At 39.0% G+C, this 20,372-nt stretch overlaps 1 protein-coding gene across 12 annotated transcripts in view; it reads left to right on the forward strand.

Annotated features, from left to right (window-relative positions):
- Positions 1–20,372, forward strand: part of picalma (phosphatidylinositol binding clathrin assembly protein a) — a 143,164-nt gene that overhangs the window by 22,847 nt on the left and 99,945 nt on the right. For all 12 annotated transcript variants that reach the window (XM_060825977.1, XM_060825973.1, XM_060825974.1 and 9 more), the window contains exons 2-3: positions 13,601–13,743; positions 14,733–14,808. In XM_060825977.1, coding sequence (XP_060681960.1) covers positions 13,601–13,743; positions 14,733–14,808 — 219 coding nt within the window. The remainder of the gene's footprint in view (positions 1–13,600; positions 13,744–14,732; positions 14,809–20,372) is intronic.

Below are 20,372 nucleotides of genomic sequence, written 5' to 3' on the forward strand. Positions count from 1 at the left end.
GCTACTGATTCATAGGCTCTGGATTTCCCTTTCTAAACATTTCTGTGCCTCTACCCTCTTTATTTCTCTTTAACATGCTCCATACCTATGACTAAATCATACATTGACCTTGGAAGTCTTCAAAGATATTGCCAAAAGTGGCAGTCACTCAGGCAAGGGTATAAAATGTGAACTGCCAGTGTGGTTGAATTATGGACAAAAAGCACTGGTAACTCATTGTAAATGTGTGTGGTTTATTGCATTAGATGAATTTAAGAAATCTACTAACAAAAATCATTGAACACTGCTGTTGTCCCGTTTCCAAATCAGTTGAAGCAAACACTCCAAAGACACAGTATGGCTCTACCTTCTTCATCTTTATTCTGAGCCCTGGAGAGAGCGCGATTGCCCATATACACAAAGGCATGAGTTCTCAGTCTTCTCTCAAACAGCAGATTCTTATGGAATTAGATAGTCACTTACAGGGAGAAGCATCCAAATAAGGCAACATCTGTATTGATTGGGTGACTGTTACAGTCAGCAAGCATCAAAAGTAAAGATTAAGCCACCTGGCATTGCACAATAGATGTTCTTCACCTCATTCAACCACTAGCCTTCCCTCCAGCACCTCATTGTTTACTGCAAGTTCTTATCTGGTCAAAGTCATGTTAGCTGAGCCTTTGTCAAGCAACCCTAAACTTTACTCTTTCCCTATCTGTTCCTATCATATACACTTTCTCACTGCCAAACTCATTGGCATCTGTTGGAAATAATCCATTGCATTTATTGAGTCATTTTGGTTGAGGCATCATGATAAGGATGCTACTTTTGTTCAATGGCACTTTCATTTACATGATTTCTCTACAGCAAGTCATCTTCCTCTCCAACCATTCAAAATATTCTGAATGAACTGAGGATGAATATCATCCCTCAATTTAAGAATGAAATACCACACACAATCAGTTGGGACTGCACATGTTTTTTCTATTAGTCGTCATATGAATATTCCTTTCAGCATGAAAGTGATTCCTGAATAGCTTGTTGAGGCATCCCACCAAAGGTTTTGCTGCTGAAGTTAACTCTCCCACCCTTAGGATAATGACAAACCAGGTATTTGTATGTGTCTTTTGTTTTTATTTTATCTGGGATCTGAACATGTCCCAGATGACTAATCTGTTTTTTTTTAACATAGGGCAGTGTATTTATTCATTATCTTGAATGAAGGCATAGAGTGTTATCAAAGATTGTCAAATGTTACCAATTATGGAGGCATACTAGTTGTTAAAGTTAAGTGCAGTGACTAAGTGATAAACCATTTGAGGCAGTTGGAGTTAGAAGTGTGAAGATGAAAAGATTTAATTTTATAATTTTTAAATAGTGCTAAAAGCAATTCAAGTTCTTTACCCTTCCTGCATTAATTGAACACTGACATTACTTTTTTATTGTTGTCTTGTTCTTAAAACCTCAAGGGCTGTATATAGACTTTGCAACATGGAAGCTGATTATTTAGTCCAGTCAATCAATCAATATTGGACATTTAACCCTCCATGTGAATGAGTAATCCTAATTGTGTAATCTATATTCCAGTATTGTTTTGTTCATCTTCTAGCCTGTCTTGAGTATTTCCAGTTTCTGGCTTGTTCATTATCCTGGAAGTGAAATTCATTCTCTTTGAATTTGCATTGCTTCTTGATTCTTCTGAATCTTGCATTTCATTTTTCTGTCGATTGAAACTGTACCATAGACCTACCACTATTTCCAACAGTCTTTGGTTGGCTATCCTGTGACGATCCATGTACTATTTTAAACTGTTTTACCTGCAGTCAGCCTAATTCAAGCAAATGCCTTATTCCCTCAAATATGTTCTCCCTTTATATTGCTCATACAAGGTAGCATCCTGGCAAAAGTGTTACTGTTTCAATCTTGTTGGTGACACATTTTTTACAAACTACCCTCACTAAAGATTAATTTTTTTTGGTAAGGTTTATCTTTGCCTCTTGACTTTTGTGCTCCATTATAATAATTGGATGTCAGTGGGGTTTTTATTTGTAGTCTTATTATCTCTGAAATTCACTATCCAAGCCTACGGTGGATGCTGGGACATTGAGTAAATTTAATGAGGTGATGGATTTTTAATTTAGTAACGGTTTGAAGGGTTATGGAGAAGAAGCAAAGATGATATCAGCCACGATCATAGTGAATGGCAGACCAAGTGAGAGGCAGAATTGCTTACTCCTGTCCTTAGTTCTTTTGTCTAATATGATATGTTTCATTAGTTCACCTGAGATATTGTGAACAGGAATACTTTTAGCACCTGCATAATCTTGTTTTATTTCTGCTGCCATTGTCCTCTTGAACCTGTACTGTAAAAATCCTTCGCTCTACTACTGCAATGAACCAACCTCCAGTTACCAAATAAATCACCTGATGCTTACTTAATCATATTGAATTTTATGTGCCACTTTTGATCCCATCTTATCAATTTCCCTCCTATGCTTTCAAAGTCCAAAGAAAACTAAAACTGCATTTCCTACTTTGGTATCAACAGATTTTTTTTGTTCAGTTCCTGTGGTAGCCTTGGTGACATGTTCACACTTAAATTTGAGTAACAGATATAACAAACTGTAATCGTTTTTAAATTCATAGCCCCCTGATATGTGAGAAGCATGTTTTTGTTTTTGTAAATTTTGTTTTATTTGAGAGTTGCTCAAATATACCTGTTAGTAGAGCCTTAAGTTCGATCTAGATTGGCTATGTGATAATTTAGCACAATGGTTGGCAGTATGAGTTCTGTGGTTGGTGTCAGATGGTTTAAAGGAGAAGAAAATCAGCCAATATTTCTGCTCTTGCTTGTTATCTATCCGCTCCTTATATAATTGTGTGTAACTGTGTTGAATTAAAATCAGAATCGGGCTCTGTGATGTGACAAAAATGGCTGCTTTCATTCAGCATCAAGGTTCAAGTGAGAGTGATGAAAATTTGAATAAGTTAACCAAGTGCAACATTAGTACTGATACCATACCTGGAATGAAGAGAGATGGATAAGGGACAGTTTTGTAGATGATGTTATGAATGTGCTAAGAGTTTTTAGCTTCTGGTGAGTTCATTTTGGTTGTTTCCCACATCATAGATGAGTTTTTGAGACAAGATGCAAACACAAAAACTGAAATGCTAAGTTGCACACTCCTCCTTTTTCTGATGCCTGAGTCGCATGTGCACATTTTCAACTACATAGTCTACCTGTATAAATTGATCATGGTTTACAGGAATCTTACGTAAAGCAGGAGAACATTTTTAAATTGGTAAGAAAAAGATTCTTTTTCTTGAACATTGAGATTCATGATAGCCTTGAGAACTAAAGAAAATAAGCTTGCTGGATTGTGGAAACTTTGGTTCTGAAATAATTCAGTATAAAGCATTGGGAAATAATTTCCTTTTGTTGAGATGTAAAAGTTGACTTTTTGAATCCAATCTTTTTAGGCCAAAAGTTATGGGATCAGCTTGATAATGGTTTTGAGGAATTGTCATGTGTGTTTGTTTGGAGTTCGTGTAGATTCTTGAAATGGAATGAAGTAAAACAAAAAGAATTTGTATTAGTTTTTAACATTACAAGCTATTTACATTTTAATCCAATACATCACAAATATATGTAATGAATTAATGGCAACACTTTATATTGCAATCTCTCTTGATTATTCACTGAATTACCAAACAATGTATCCTAATTTTTTGGTTGTACAACATTTGCGGTTGGTAGTATTGTAAGTTTGATGACATTTCAGTATGTCCTCAGTACTGGGGAGTGTATTTGACTTCACATTTAAGAACTGGTTTCCTGACAGTATTGCGATCAAGTTCACACTATTTACTTCTGATCCACTAGAACCATGTTCCTTGTGAAGCTGCTTGCATATATCTACCTTGAGTAAATGGTTTTTTCACTTTGCAATATCCAATTATTTCATATCTTTTGAGATGCTCTCGTTGAAAGGTTTATTTAAGTATAGCGAAGGTCTGAGTAATATGCTTAATTGTGTCAGGAATAACTGCCTCTTTGGTGTTGGTTGATCTCCTAACACAGGCTATACAATTAAGATAGGATTTGAGCATGTTCCACATGAGCAAACTTTTATTTTCTTTGCCTCGATCTCTTGGTCTCCAATAGCACAATTCTTGCAAGCGTCTCATCTGTCAGCCTTTGATGTGATCTCGGATGATGTACATTTATCTTTGGTGAGAGCATTTAGTTTGAATAGTGAATTAACTTTACCATTAGACCACCTGCCTTACAATTTAGTACTACTGTGATCAGTGTCTTTTCATGGTGTGTCGACTTTGTAAGAAAATGTTTTCACTGACATTGTTAATGGTCTTGTGTGTGTTTCTCCTGTTTCTAATTGGTCAATTGATGAGCAGCAATCTTCTTGTCAGATGACCAAACAAATGGAATTTGTTTCATTCACGTGGCAGACTATGAAATATTCATTTCTGACTAAGTATTAAATCAAACATCTTTTCTGAATCTTGTGCATCACCTTCATTGGCTTTGAATTCAGGAATACTATCTTTGTTCACTTCTCAGTACATGAAAATATAAGCTTGCAAATGCTGGTTAACCCATTCTACTTTTCCATTCAGCATAGTGTGAGCTGTACACTTACTGTGCTTTCAAGAAAGAATATTAACACATCATATTTGAGGCTCGTTTGTGTTAACTGGCTGGGCGATTGCAGGGATATCTACAAGTTCCAATTCATAGTTTTCTTCCAAAGAACTGTAGTAATTACCAATAACCACAACATAGCTTGGTCCATAAACAAAGGTCAGTGTTTACAAGAGACATTATTATAACCAGATGAAGAGGGAGAATTGGCTTCCCCTCTTCAAAAAAACTAGGCAGTCACTTATTGAGTCATGGAGAGGTTCAGCACCAAAACAGACTTTTTAGTCCAACTTGTCTATGCTGACTAGATATCTGAAATAAAGCTAGTCCCATTTGCCAACATTTGGCCCATCTCCCTCTAACCCCTTATTCATGTACCCATTCAGATGCCTTTTTTTTAAATGTTGTGCCAGCCTCCACTACTTCCTCTGGCAGCTCATTCCATCTATGCACCACCTTCTTAGGTCCTTCTTTCGAAATCTTTCACCTCTCACTTTTTTAAACCCCCCCCCCCCCCCCCCCAGCTTCCAGGGAAAAGTCCTTGTCACTTGGTCTATCCATGCCTTTCATGATTTTTATCAACCTGTCAGGTCACCCTTCAGTCTCTTCTGCTTTGGGGAAAATTGCCCCAGCCTATTCTGCCTCTCCTTGTCGCTCAAACCCTGGCAACATCCTTGCAAATATTTTTTGACCCCTTTCAAGTTTCACAACATCCTTCCTATAAGAGGGAGATTAGAATTACATGCAGTATTCCAAAAGTAGCCTAACCAATGTCCAGTACAGCCTCAATATGACCTCCCAACTCCTATATTCAATGCTCTGACCAATAAAAGCAACCATACCAAATGCCTCCTTCACCTATCCTGTCTGTCTGTGACTCCACTTTGAATCATTTTTTGCATCCAACTAACATACTGCAGTTAAAAAGTAATTAACTGGATGAAAATGAAATGAACTTGGTGTTTTCTTCAGTGAAAGAGAGGGGAATTTTATTGCCCACTACTCTGAAAAACAATACAGAGCACTAAAACGCATGCAAACATAGGTTTTGGGTTTAAGAGACAGTCATGGAATGTACAGATGAGAAGTTAGGCATAGTTGTAGTTTGAAGGTCAGAGGTCATCTGTCAATTCAAGGACTCTGATGTTTAGCTGATGTCTAGCTGATGTTTTGTTTCTTCAGCATTGTTAACATTTGCTGGTACCCTTGTTCTTGGTAAACAGTTATTGTTGTAAATTGCATTTTCATAGAGTGTTGACTTTGAGGTTAAGATTCACTTCCTGTTTATTGTTAACAATTAAATTTCTTTTTTTTTGCCGTCTGCCTTGCATTCAAAGCCTGAAATACTGTGCCTTTTGGATTGCAGTGTCTGTAATTTTCTTTGAAACTGTATGTTTCACACATGACTTTTATCCCAATGTGTAACTTCAAAAAAGGTGTTAGTCAACTGGGAGATGCAGATCAGAGTTTGTGCTTTTTAAAAATTAAAGCAATGTTAATTCCAGCTTTGACTAATCCTTTCACTGGTTTCCAGAGCTTGGCTAAGACTTAAAATCACCAACTGTTATGCATCAGTATTTGTCCTTGGGAAAAGAAAAGTCATTTTGGTTCATTTAGAGTCTCTGGCATTAATTCAGATGGTTGAGGTGGAACACCAGTCAGTAGTCTACTTTTACTATGACTGCACAAGTATGAAAAATTATTTGTCGAGCAACAGTCAGGGAACCGACTTTGTGCAAGGTTGATTTTTTTTTGTGCTAGTATATCCAATATCTAGGCTTATTATTGGATTATAGTTACTCTAATACCTTAACTGATTACTATTCAAATGGAGATTTGGGTGGGATTTGGCTTCTGAACCTCTGTACTCAACCCACCTAAATTTCTTTTTAAAATGTACCATTGACCTTGCTGAAATGTGCAGGTCATTATGACTAAATGAAACAAACCAGAATGCTGGAGAAATTCATCAGGTTTGGCAACATCTCTGGAGAATAAATGAGTTAACAATCTGAAGAAGATTCATGGCAGACTCTCAATGTTGACTCTGCTTCTCTACACAGAGGCTGCCAGAGCTACTGACTTTCTCTAGTATTCTGTGTTTATTCCAAATTTCCAGCAGCTACAGTATTTTATTTTAATTTGAGTTTTTTTTAGGTTATTTCTTATCTTTTTCAAGATTTTGTTTCTTCATATGGTGTCAATGTCTTAGTTTAGCATCTTGTTTTCACTGGAATTTCTCCTCTCAGCCCTTTAGCCATTTTGATAGCATAACATATCTATGCAAACATGTGATGCACTCTCGCTCTCGCTCTCGCTCTCTCTCCTACATCTATATTGCCGTCTCCCTGTTCCTTTGTACTACAACACACTGATTTCCACCAATCATTTATCCTTTCATTCTGCAAATCTATCAGTTGTAGTTGGATTGGATTTATCCTAACAGACATCACCCCTTGCAGTTTGCTATCCTCAACAAACGTTGATATTTAATTTGGTATTCTAGTGTCAACTGTATATGTAGTTTGTACCATCTGTAAAATACACTGCAGTAAATCACCAAGACACCTTTTGACAGCACCTTCCAAACCTATTATCTCTCCCAGTTAAAAGGGCAACGGGTGCAAATGCATGGGAACACCATCACCAGCACATGCCCTTCTAAGTAGCTCCCAAGTCATGATTATGAGTTATGTCACTGTTCCTTCACTGTCACTGTGTGAAAATGCTGATGCTCCCTTCTTAACAGTACTGTGGATATTTCTATACTCCAAGCATTTTGGTTTTTTTTTAACAAAGGCAGCTCACCACCTTTTTTGTTAGGGATGATAATAATAGTCGGCCTACTCAGTGATGCTTATGTCTCATGAAAGAATGGTAAAAATGGATATTAACTTGAGTTTTGAGAGTAATACCAAGAAAATACTCAAGGGAAATCTTTGGTCGTCTTAAGGAGTCTAGTTGCAAGCAAAATTTGAATCTATCATTTAATGGGATAGAAGCAATGCAAATATGTTCTCCGCACACATGCTGGAGTTATCTTTGTGGATGATGTTGCTAATAGACAGCATGCAGGCAAGAAAGAAATGATCAGGGATCATTCTCTGCAACTTCCCAAAGTGGTAACACAAGAATGGGAAGAGAAGCTTTATGTTGAATCGATAAGGAGCAAAATGAGCCAGGTTAGTCCATGAAGATGATAATAGATGGTGTGGAAGCTTCAATCATGTAAAATAAAACAGCAACAGAGGTGAGAATTGATTGTATACCATAATTGGTTAAAATGAGATGTGGCCCCAATGAAATTTATATCGGCAAATGGATCAGTGTGCGCCTTGCTGGCCAAATGAAGAATTTCAAAATGTATTTGCTAAGTTGCAAATATTAGAAGGAAAGGCCTTGCCTTTATATCATGCCATTTCAGGACTCTAAGAAAGTACCTTGCTGAACTGTATTTCTTTGTGAGGTAGGGAACATTGCAGCCAGTTTACACAGTAAAGTCCTGTACTCAGCAATAAACTAAAGGATATGTAAGTTTGTAAATGACATAAAGATTGGCCAGGTTGTTAAGTGAGGAAGAAGATCTTGCGCTTCGGCGGGTCGGTGTGGACTTGTTGGGCCGAAGGGCCTGTTTCCACACTGTAAGTCTAATCTAATCTTAAAAAAATCTAATCTTGGGTTACAGTAGGATATAGATGAGTTGGTCAGATGGGCTCAACAGTGGAAGATGACATTTGACACTATGTATGAGGTGATGCATTTCAGGAGAAGTTAACAAGACAAGGGAGTACTCGATGAATGGCAAGACATTAGGAAACTGAGGAACAGCAGGACTTGAGTGCTTGTACACAGATCGTTGAAAGCAACAGAATATGTTAACATGGTAGCTGAGGGATATAGGACACTTGCTTTTGAGGTGTGGCATAGACTACAAGAGCAGGGAAATTGTATTGGAGCTGTACAGATCACAGCTGGAGTACTATGCAGTCTGGTCACCATCATTGCACTGGAGGGGGTGCAGAGTAGCTTTACCAGAATCTATTCTGGGATGGAGCAGTTTAGTTATGAAAGAGGTAGGAAAATCTCCAATTGGTTTCTTTCGAGCAGAGAAGGCTGGAAGGTGTATAGGATTATGAGGGGCATGGACAGAGTGGATCAGAAGCAGCTTGTTAAAGGGGCCATAGGACTATTGTGGTGCAGTGATGTGTCCTTACCTCTGGGCCCTGAAACCTAGGTTCAAATCCTAATCGCTCCTAACCTGTGTAATAACAGCACTGAACAAGTTGAAAAAATATCTAACAATGGAGCATTATTTTAAGGTGAGAGACAGGAGGTTAAGAGGAAATTTGAGAGAACTTAGTTCATCCAGAGGGTTATGGGGATCCAGAAGGGTAGTTGAGGCAGCAAACCTCTAACTTTTAAAAAGTACTTAGAGAATGTCATAACATTCAAAGCTATGAGCCTAGTGTTGAAAGTGGGATGTGTGTAAATTTAGAGTAGTTTTATTTTCAGTGCAAGGGGCCTTTTCTGAGGTGTGTGATTGTATGATTCTAAATGACTGGATGATTTCTTGTTGCATCATCTTGAAACATAAATATTGATAAGAATACCAGGGAGACCTACTTTGTTTTTCAAATAGTGCTGAGAGATCCTTGCCTCCATTCGAGTTGACAGACCGAGCAGCTGCTTGATATCTCTCCTCAAGACAGTGCAAAATTATTATCTCAGCAGTTACTTCCGTGTGAATTTGAATTAAGTGTTCATGTCTATGGAGCATTGAATTCAACACCAACTGACTCGTGGGCAACAGTGTTACTACAAAGTCAGGTCTGACAGATTGTGGAAATTGGTACGTTGTGGGTATTTAATTCCAGCACTTGAAGTTAAGCATATAATCAATAAATAAGATGTCCATTTCGATACATGAGAGATGGCTATTTGGGTAAACAAGTACTGTGTAACATTAGGCATGTTCAGAATTTTCAATTTCAATGTAATACAGTTAATGTGAACAAAAGGATGCCATTTTTCAGTATTGGTCTCCTATGGTTGTGAATCCTGACTTCATTCTTCAGCAAGTGTTGACTCTGCCTTTGTGGGAACGTATGAGGCTAAAGCCACTTTAAAGGAGTTGGATAACACCAGTACTGTACTTAGATGTTGGATGCTAGAAACACTCTTGTCCAATTAAATCCTTTCATTATTACAATCCTTGATTGGGTGTTTCACTGAAGCCCTGGTTACTTTGGCATTCATTGTCTTATTTCTTAATGTTAAACCTGTACTCAACCAGCTTAGCTAGAAGTTAAGCAGAAAATTCCAAAGATTCACTGCCCTTTGAAGAAATTCCTCATCTCCTTCCCAAATAAATTGATCCCTATTGTGAAATTGTGCACTGTCGTTCCAGACACCCCCCCCCCCCCCCCCCCCCCCGAATACCGTTTCTGCATAAACTGTATATATCTTAAGAGTTTTATGAACTTCCATTAACTGACCTCTGCTCTCTAGACTTTCAAAAACAGTAGAGCCAGTTTCCTTGATCTCACCTAGGAAAATCCTGCCATCCCAAGGATTAGCCTGGTCAGCCTTTGGAGCACTTGCACGTTGTAAATTGTGTTCTTTAAATAAGAGTCATCTTCTATAATACCTTTTTGCAGCACGGTGGCTCAGTGATTAGTGCTGAGTCCAAATATGTGCACGATAGGTGAATTGACCATGCAAAATTCCCCAGGGATGTTAGGTTAGGTGGGCCGGCCATGGGAAATGTGGGGTTATAGGGTAGGGGGTGTGGGTCTGTGTGGGAAACTCTTCAGAGGGTCATTGTGGACTCCATAGCCTGCATCCACACGGTAGGGATTCTATGATGCATGTTTTCCCCAATCAACCACAGTCAATATACCCCCTGTATTTTCATAGCAATTAGTTAAAGAATAGGCTATTTGGCCGATGAAGCCTGCGCATTGTTCTGTTATAATACCCTCTCTATCGAATGTGCCGATTCTATTCTCCATTACTAATTTCCATCACTAACCATATTTTGCTTTTCCGTTGTAAATGCTGAGTCTCGAGTATTCTGTTCCTAGCATTGGTCACCTTTCAGCAGCTGACTGGCATGCCCCGCCAACCCCAAGATATGTTACTCAGATACAGGAATCTGACGATGTCAACTGCTCTCTACACTAGGACTTCTTTTGTTTTGTGGACATAATGCTCAGTGTGTTAATGATGTGCTTGGTCAGAAATGTGGCTTTGAAGTGGGCTCTAAGCAGCTGGAAGAGACTAAGGATGAAATGGAGATTTTAGAATACCAGAGGTGGGGCAAAAGTGATGCTGCATTCGAGACCAGAGTCTGAAGAAAAGGTTTGGGATATGTTTGAGGAGATTGTGCTGATAGGTCAGGTCAGTGCTATTAAACAAGTTGAGCAGAAACCTGGCAATATTTTATTACAAATAAATTTGACAGTATTTTCCAACTTTTTTTGTTCCCTTAATTCTCTTTTTTTTTTGCTTGAATATGCACAAGAGAATAGAGGTGAACTGATCCAGTTGGTTGTGGCAGCCTTATTGTTGTGCCCCTATTATAGACCAGACCAACTCCCTCAAATATATTTAAAAGATAGTCTAGACACCAACTTTCTATTTTTTTTTAAAGGCAAGTGTAAGATCTTGTGTTCTGGGTATAATTTGTTTGGTCAAACTACCAGGCTTGAAGCAAAAGCTTTTGTTTGTATTTTAACTATGGTATAAAAATAAAGAAGAAGAAGAAGAATTGGAATAGCTTTACTCTACTGGAAATCTTTACAGAGTAACAGATTTATTTATCTACTCAACGTCAACTGTTTCAATATAGTAACATCCCATAAACACAACCTTGGCAAAGGCAAATTTAGTAAAATAAATTGTCTCACTTGCAGCTCTCTAGTGTAGGAGGAAAGACTATTGAGAGAGAACTGAAGTGTTTTGCTGCATCAGACGTGTATAGCAGCCTCCAAACGCCAACAGCTATTGAAAGTTAAACGAAAATTCTTTTTTTTTGGGAGCTTGATCCCAACCCTTCACGTTGCTTTTGTTGTTCCAACTTAAAAAAACAAGGCTCAAGCTGTTTACCTTATTGGTTTGGAACAGACTGCTCGGAACATCTGTCTCAACCTCTTTTTGTTTTTTTAAAAAAAGACAAAATGCACGTTTTTAAAGCCATCGTATCGTCGCACCCTGCACTGTCTTAGATGGTAGAGGGCATGGATTTGGAAGATGCTATCAAAGGAGTCTTGGTGAATTTCTGATGTGGTTGTTGTAGATGGAACATAATGCTGTCCCTGCCCGTTTTTTGTAAATAGTATTTAAATCACCTGAGGTGTTTGAATATTGGGCAATCGTTACCAATATTCCCACTTCAGACCTTTTATGGTGGGTTGTTGGGCTAAGTGCACTACCTTGAACTCCAGCGTCTATGTCCTTGAGCTGAGACGACTGACCTCCAACAACTACAATCACCTTCCTTTGTGGTGGGTATGACTCAATCAGTGGAGAATTTTCCTTCCAATTTCCATTGGGAGGGTATCTTGATGTAACAGTTTGGTCAAGTGTTGCCTTGATGTTCAGGGCAGTCACATTTGCCTTCCTTTTTTTGGAGTTCAGCTCTTTTTTCCATGTTTTAAATTAAGGCTGTAATGATGTCAGGAGCTGAGTGGCACTATCAGAACCCAACTGTATATCAATGCATAGGTTATTCCTTTGCAAGTGCTGCTTGATGAACATTGTTGACCATCCATGCCATCACAATTCAATTTCAAATCATTAGCAAAGTCCATAATTGGCTGAGTTGGATTTGTCCTGTTATTTTGTGTATAGGGCTTAACTTGGGCAGTTTTTCACATTGTTGGGCAGATACCATTGTACTTGTACAGGAGCAGCCCAGCTAGGGGTGTAGTTAGGCTTGTGCTCCAGAACTATCTTTGTTGAAGGCACTGAATTCCAGAATTTCTTTATCATGCTGAATGAATCGAATTGGTTGAAAGGTAGCATCTGTGATGCTGAGGATTTCAGGAGATGGTCAAGATAGATCATCTCCTTGGCACTTCTGGTTGAAAAAGGATGCAGTTGCCTTGCGCTTTGATGTGCTGTGCTCCTCCATCATTGACAATTGGTACATTTATAGGGCCTCACCTCCTGTTTAGCTGTCTTAATGTCCACCACCATTCATGACTGGATGTGGCAGCACTGCAGAGCTTCTGCCTGATCTGTTGGTTGTGGGATTGCTTACCCTGTCTATTGATGTTGCCTACACTGTTTTGGCATGCAAGTCCCCCTGTGTTGTATCTTGATCTGGTTAACACCTCATTTTCAGGTATGTCTGGTGTTGCTCCTGGTTTGTATTGCTTCCCAGTAAAATGTTTTTGGGAAACCTGGAAGGTACTGTTAAGCAATGTTTTTTATTTGTGTATTTTGATATGTTGTTTGGATTTATTGGTCTTTCTGCTCCTATTTCCACAGAACCTGTATTGGTTCCACTGTACAGTTGTGTTATTTTTTGATTTTCAAGGTAAAATTCCAGTATGATGATTGTGCTAAGTGTTAAGAAAATCCAAATTGGAGCATGCCAAATTGAATCTTTAAAAATTTTACTGCTGAACTAGAAATTCCTTCCTATGTTACATGTTGGTTTCTGCATTGACCATGTGTTTATGGATAGCAATTTCAAGTTCTGTTCTTTACCAAAAAACATTGCACCACCTTTAATTTTAAGCATACCTGAAACACAAGAGGAGTTTTAAACTTGAAGTTTGAAATTACCATAGATTAATGCATGATATGACATTATCATGCAAAATGAACTTTTATCTGCCAAAAATCCATTTGAATGAAAAGTAGAAAGGATAAGGATAGATGTTTAAAAAATGAATTTTTTTTTATTTCAGCTTGAGTCTTTCACTAATCACTACATGTTTTCTTTTGCAGATCTCATTCAGTGTACAAATGAGATGAATGTAAACATACCTCAGCTGGCAGATAGCCTTTTTGAAAGAACTACAAATAGCAGCTGGGTAGTGGTATTCAAGTCTCTCATCACAACTCATCAAATGATGGTTTATGGAAATGAGGCAAGTCTCAAAAAATATTTAGATCATTGGTTGTGAAAGGTGAATGAAATGTGTGCTGAATGTTTTTGTTTTATTACCCATATTTGATGAAGCTCAAAAGTTATGCTGTTTAAGTAAGGATTACTTGTAAGGTTTTGTATTTGGCTTTCCCAAGTCAATGAAGTATCGTGTTCTGAAAATGTCCATTACTTAAAAGTTTCATCTCTGCCTAGAAACTTATCTTTTGATATCTTGACCACTATACTTTATTGTTTGCTGGGAACATATAGAATAGGAAGAACTTGCATTTACTTTCTGCCTTTTGTGCGCTCGACATTCCGAAACACTTTGCAACCACTTAATCTTTTGAATGGCATTCAAGGTTTCACAGCAAATTGGTGCTTGTAACTTGTTTGTACATGGTGAGTTAGATGCATGTCCATTTGATGTGTTATGTGGGAGAAATGTTGTTTAGGACACCAGCTCCACTTTGAATGGTGTGATGGTATATCCACCTAATCTTGACTTTATTTCCCTCCACTTCATTAAATTATTTGGCTAGGCTTACACTGCAATTCTAAAATGGAGCCTGAACCTGCAACCTACTGAATCAGATGAGTATTACCATGACACCAAGCTGTTAGGTGACTACTTGGATTTCTGATAATTCTATTTTTGAGTACAGCATTTTAGAGGCAACAAAAGTTGCCATCCCTAAATACCACCCAAATAATATTGAAATATTTGCTGAGCATCAGCGTGTAGGAAAACATTTGTTAGGTTCTGTGTCTTATGGCATAACACCTTTTGAACACAACAGCATGCATAAGATTGTTGGCAACTTCAAAACAATATTTTGAGCTTGGATGAAATAGATTATGCAAGTTTAGACAGTGTATAACCATTTAATATATCTTTAAAGGTGTAATGATGGAAAATATTTTGGGTTTTGGGAAGTGTTAAGAGAACAAATGTTCAAGCAGAAACTAACTATTTTCTAACCTGTTCAGCGTTTTATCCAGTACCTAGCTTCAAGAAACACCTTGTTCAACCTGAACAATTTTCTAGATAAAAGTGGGTTGCAAGGTGAGTGTGAATTTAACCTTTTGACTATTGTGTATTATTTCTATCTGAAATCAACAACCTATCAGTACACCATGTGAAGAGGGTGCTGATTGGTCATACCATTATCATTATGGAGGCGCTGCAAGAATAGTTGTCTTGGACAAGGCAGATTCTGATTGGCATTGCGTAAGAATGCAGCAGAAATTGGGGTAGGGGGAAGCGGGATTCTTGAGGGTGTAATAGATGTACAAATTTCTATTGTTTGCTAAATCAAGGTCCTGTATGTTAATCTATATGCCATCTATAATATAAATGTATTTGACCCAAGGCTAACTAATGTTATGCTGGTTTCTTTGGTGATTCTTAGCACAGTTAGGATTATTTGATGCATGCTGTCCAAGAACAATCACTTGTTGTTCAGAGACTTGTGAACATTAGCTAATTCAAGCACAATTAGCATGCTGCTTGCTTGCAAATGGTTAACACGACATGTTGATGCGGTCTGCCAGTTGTTGGGTCACATACCTGACATCATGTCAGCCTAAAATTCTCACATGACTTGTGTAGTGGGTAAAATGTATTTTTTTGACATGATGGCAGCATCCTATTACTGAAGATCACCACTCATGGATTTTTCTTTCTCTTCACGCATGGGATATGGGTGTTGCTGGGTGAGCTGGCATTTATTGTGTCCCCAGTTATCCGTAAAGATCCAAGTGAGCTGCTGCCTTGAACCACTGCAATCCAAGCACTTAAGTAGGCTTATAACGCCATGAGTAAGATAGTTTCAGGATTTTGATCCAACAACATAAAAAAATATATATATTTCCAGTCAGGATAGTGCATGACTTCAAGGGGAATTTGTAGATGGTGCTGTTCCCTCTACATGTTGTCTCATTCTTCTAGCTGATATTGGTTGTGGTTTTCAAAGGTATGAAGGAGCTTTGCAGAATTTCTGCAATGCATCTTATAGATGGTACGCACTGCTGCTACTTAGTGTCAGTGTTGGAGGGAGTGTATGTTGCTTCAATCAAACAGACTTTGTTTTATTTTCATGTCAAGTCTCTTGAATGCAGTTGAAGCTGCATTCAGCCAGATAAGTGAGGAGTATTCCAATGCACTCCTGATTTGTGCCTGGTAGGAGGTGAGTTACTCGCTGCAGTATTCCTAGACTCTGATTTGCTCTTGGTGCCATAGTATTTATACGGGTAGTTCAGTTCAGTTTCTGATCAATGATAACTCCTGGAATAATGTCAGTGGGAAGTCAGTGAAGGTAATGGCATTTCATGTCAAGGGGTCATGTTCAGATTATCTCTTACTGGCAATGAGCATTTGTGTGGCACAAGCCTTACTTCACAGTTTTCAGCCTAAGCCTGGATGGTGGTTTTGGTGTACTGGGACACGGGCTTTCAGTATCTGAAGAGTTGCAAATGATGCAATCAATGATGAACATCCCCACTTTTAACCTTACGGACGAATTAAGCAGCTAAAGACACTACCCAAAGAAATTGCTGCAGAGATGCCCTGGTGCTGAGAAGACTGATTTGTAATGACTACAGTCATCTTCCTTTTTGCCTGGTATGACTCCACCCAGCAGTGCATTTTCCCTCAATTTCCATGGACATCAGTTTTACTAGGAGAAAGTGAGGACTGCAGATGGTGGAGCTAAGAGTCAAAAAGTGTGGTGCTGAAAATGCACAGCAGGTCAGGCAGCATCTGAGAAGCAAAAAAGTAGACGTTTTGGGCATTTGCCCTTCAGGAAGGGGGTTGAGGGAGAATTAGGGAGGTGGGACGGCGGGGAGGGGTAAAGCTAGGTGAGATGCTGATAGATGCAGGTGTGAGGTAATAGTTTTGGATCAGTGGGGAGGGTGGAGCAGACAAATGTAAAGGAAGATAGGTCAAGAGGGCACTGCCAGGTTGGAATGATGGATCTGGGTTAAACTGGGGGAGGTCTGTTTGATGCCACACTTGGTCAAGTGATTTACTGCAAAATAGGAGGTGAGTGAATTAACTTTAATTTACTTAAATTGATGAAACTGATTCTCCTGGAAAGGAAAAGGTGAAGTATACAGTGAACCATTTAAGGTCAAAAGTACAATAAGTTTATGCAAGAGACAGTGATTAATGATTTGATCAGGATAGCCATTATTATATAGTCATTGTCAGGCAAGATGGTTTTGATGGATATTATCTTGGTATTAAGCTTTACTCAAGTGAACAAATGATTAGGGCTCTTTTCATGAAATTGTCAATAAAATTGTTGCTTGTGGGACTGCAAAACTTTCACGTGTGTTGATCACTGAATGTAGGATTTCTGTAAAATAGAGAATCCATTGGTAGATTTTTCATATTGTACATCAGGAAAGGAAGTTGATTAGATTTCCAAGTCTTCAGATCCTGAACTGGCCTCACTTTCGGATTCGTGAAAGGCAGTGTATCCCTCTCTGGTATGGATGGGAATGATTATATCCTATGATGTGTGTTGAATTTATAATGCTTCAGTACTGTTTACCTTTTGACTTCTTTCTCCATTACCTCTTGTCTGTCAGTCAGCATCAATCATAATGGAAGTTTTTAGCATCATATAAATGGGCTGGGAAATAAATAAAATCAGTGATAGTGGTACAACAGGTATTGGTACAAAATTGAATGTCTGTCAGCTAGTCTGAGGCAAAAATTGTGACATTTACAAGCTGATGCCATTGTTTCAGAAGATGGTGTGAAGGGGTAATTTGCAGATTAGCAAGGATGGGATGAAGGATTAATTCTTGAGGATTCTACATATGTTTCAGAGCAGAAAGAAAACCCATTGCAATAAAAAAAACAATTCTAGCAGTCAAATAGATCTGAGTAAACTAAGGAACTTGCTGGATGACAAGTTGGTAACAGAACATTGTGGCTCAATTGACCACTCCTGATGTAAGACTGACTGGTCTGTAATTCCCAGGATTATCCCTTTCTTGGACAAGGAAATAACATTTGCTATCCTCCAATCATTTGGCACGACTCCAGTGGACAGTGAGTATGCAAAGATTATCGCCAAAAGGTCCAGCAATCTCTTCCTTCACTTCCCCATAGTAAACTTGGCTTTATCCTGACCAACCCAGGGGCCTTACCTATCCTCGTTTTTCTTCAAGCATATCAGTTTGTTTCACACTGTCCTCACAAAAACAAGGTTCCCTCTCAGTAGTGAATATTGAAACAAAGTATTCATGAAGGACATCCCTACCTCCTCCGACTCCAGGCACAGGTTCCCTCCACTATGACTGATTGGCCCTGCCCTCACTCTGGCCATCCTCTTGTTCCTCAAGTAAGTGCAGAATACCTTAGGGTTTTCCTTAATGCTACCTGCTAAAGCTTTTTCATGTGACTATCTAATTCTCCTAAGTCTATTCTTCAGTTCCTTCCTGACTGCCTTGTAATCCTCGAGAGCCCTGTCTGATCCTTGTATAGTTAACCTTAAGTTTCCTTTTTTCTCTGGACTAGATATTCCACATCTTGTCATCCAAGGCTCATTCACCCTACCATCACTTCCTTGTCTCAGTGGGACAAACCTTACCAGCACTCGCAGCAAGTGCTCCCTGAACAACCTCCACATTTCCGTCATGCATTTCTCTGAAAGTATCTGTTTCCAATTTATGCTCCATAGTTCCTGCCTAAGATCATTGTAATTTCCCCCGCCCCAACTAAATGCTTTCCCATACCGCCTGCCCCTATCCCTCTCCATGACTATAATAAAGGTCAGCCATTCAAGCTTGTGCTATCACTCAATGAGATAACGGCTGATCTGCAACCTAACTCCATATACCTTTTAACAGCAAACAATTATTTTTAACACAGATCATGAGTTATTGATTCATTTGTGGAAAATTAACTAAAATGCCATTATAATTAATGCAATGCTTCAAGAAGGTAATGTTCTCACTGCATAAACAAACATTCAAGATCCTTAGTTTGGTCACTTCATTTGACCTACATTGGGTATACTTCTTAGAAGATGGCTGGAATTGAGCCACCATGTTCTGTTACCAACTTGTCATCCAGCAAGTTCCTTAGTTTACTTAGTTTACTCAGATCTATTTGACTGCTAGAATTGTTTTTTTTTGATTGCAATGGGTTATCTTTCTGCTCTGAAACATATGTAGAATTCTCAGGAATTAATCCTTTGTTCCATCTTAGCTCATCTGCAAATTACCCCTTCACACCATCTTTTAGATTTAGATTAGATTAGACTTACAGTGTGGAAACAGGCCCTTCGGCCCAACAAGTCCACACCGACCCTCCGAAGCGCAACCCACATTTACCCCTTAACTAACACTACGGGCAATTTAGCTTGGCCAATTCACCTGACCCGCACATCTTTGTGACTGTGGGAGGAAACCGGAGCACCCGGAGAAAACCCACGCAGACACGGGGAGAACGTGCAAACTCCACACAGTCAGTCGCCTGAGTCGGGAATTGAACCCGGGTCTACAGGTGCTGTGAGGCAGCAGTGCTAACCACTGTGCCACCGTGCCGCCCACAGTTCTGAAACAATGGCATCCACTTGTAACATTATTGGAGAGGATTCTTAAAGACAGGATTTATGATTATTTGGGAGAGTATAGTTTGCTTAGACGTAGTCAGCTTGTGAGGGTCAGGTCATGTCTCTCAAATCTTATTGAATTATTTGAGGATGCGACAAAATACATTGAAGGCCGAGCTGTGGGTGTGGTGTAAATGGATTTTAATAAGACATTTGATAAGGTACCCCATGGTAGGCTCATTCAGAATGTACGGAGGCATGGGACAGAGAGAAATTGGCTGTCTGGATGCAGAATTGGCTCGCCCATAGACAGAGAGTAGTATTAGTAATAGATGGAAAATTTTCAACCTGGAACTTAGTGACCAGTGGTATTCTGCTGGGATCTGTTCTGGGACCTCTGAAGTACTTGACTTTTGAAAATGACTTTGATGAGGAAGTGGAAGGATGGATTAGTAAGTTTGCCAATGACACAAAGTTGGGTGGAGTGGCGGATGGTGTGGAGGGCTGTTGTAGGTTGCAATGGGATATTGACAGGATGTAGAGCTCGGTTGAGAAGTGGCAGATGGAGGTCAACCTGGGAAAGTATGAAGTGATTCATTTTGGAAGGTTGAATTTGAATGCAGGTTACAGGGTTAAAGGCAGGATTCTTGGCAGTATGGAGGAACAGAGGGATCTTGGGGTCCACATCCATAGATCCCTCAAAGTTGCCATTCTTGTGGACAGGAATGTTAAGAAGTTGTGTGGTGTGTTGGCTTTCATTAGCAAGGAGATTGAGTTTAAGAGCCTGTGAGGTTTTGTTGCAGTTCTATCAAGCCTGGTTAGACCACACTTGGAATATTATGTTCAGTTCTGATCACCTCATCATAGGAAAGATATGGAAGGTTTAGGGATGGTGCAAAGGAGATTTAATAGGATGTTGCCTGGACTGGAGGGCATGTCTTATGAAGAAAGCTTGAGGGAGCTAGTGCTCTTCTCATTGGAGTGAAGAAGGATCAGAGGAAACTGGATAGGGGTGTACAAGATAATGAGATGCAGAGATAGAACGGACAGCCAGAGAGTT

This window comes from Hemiscyllium ocellatum, chromosome 6 (assembly GCF_020745735.1).
Source record: "Hemiscyllium ocellatum isolate sHemOce1 chromosome 6, sHemOce1.pat.X.cur, whole genome shotgun sequence".
NCBI lineage: Eukaryota > Metazoa > Chordata > Chondrichthyes > Orectolobiformes > Hemiscylliidae > Hemiscyllium > Hemiscyllium ocellatum.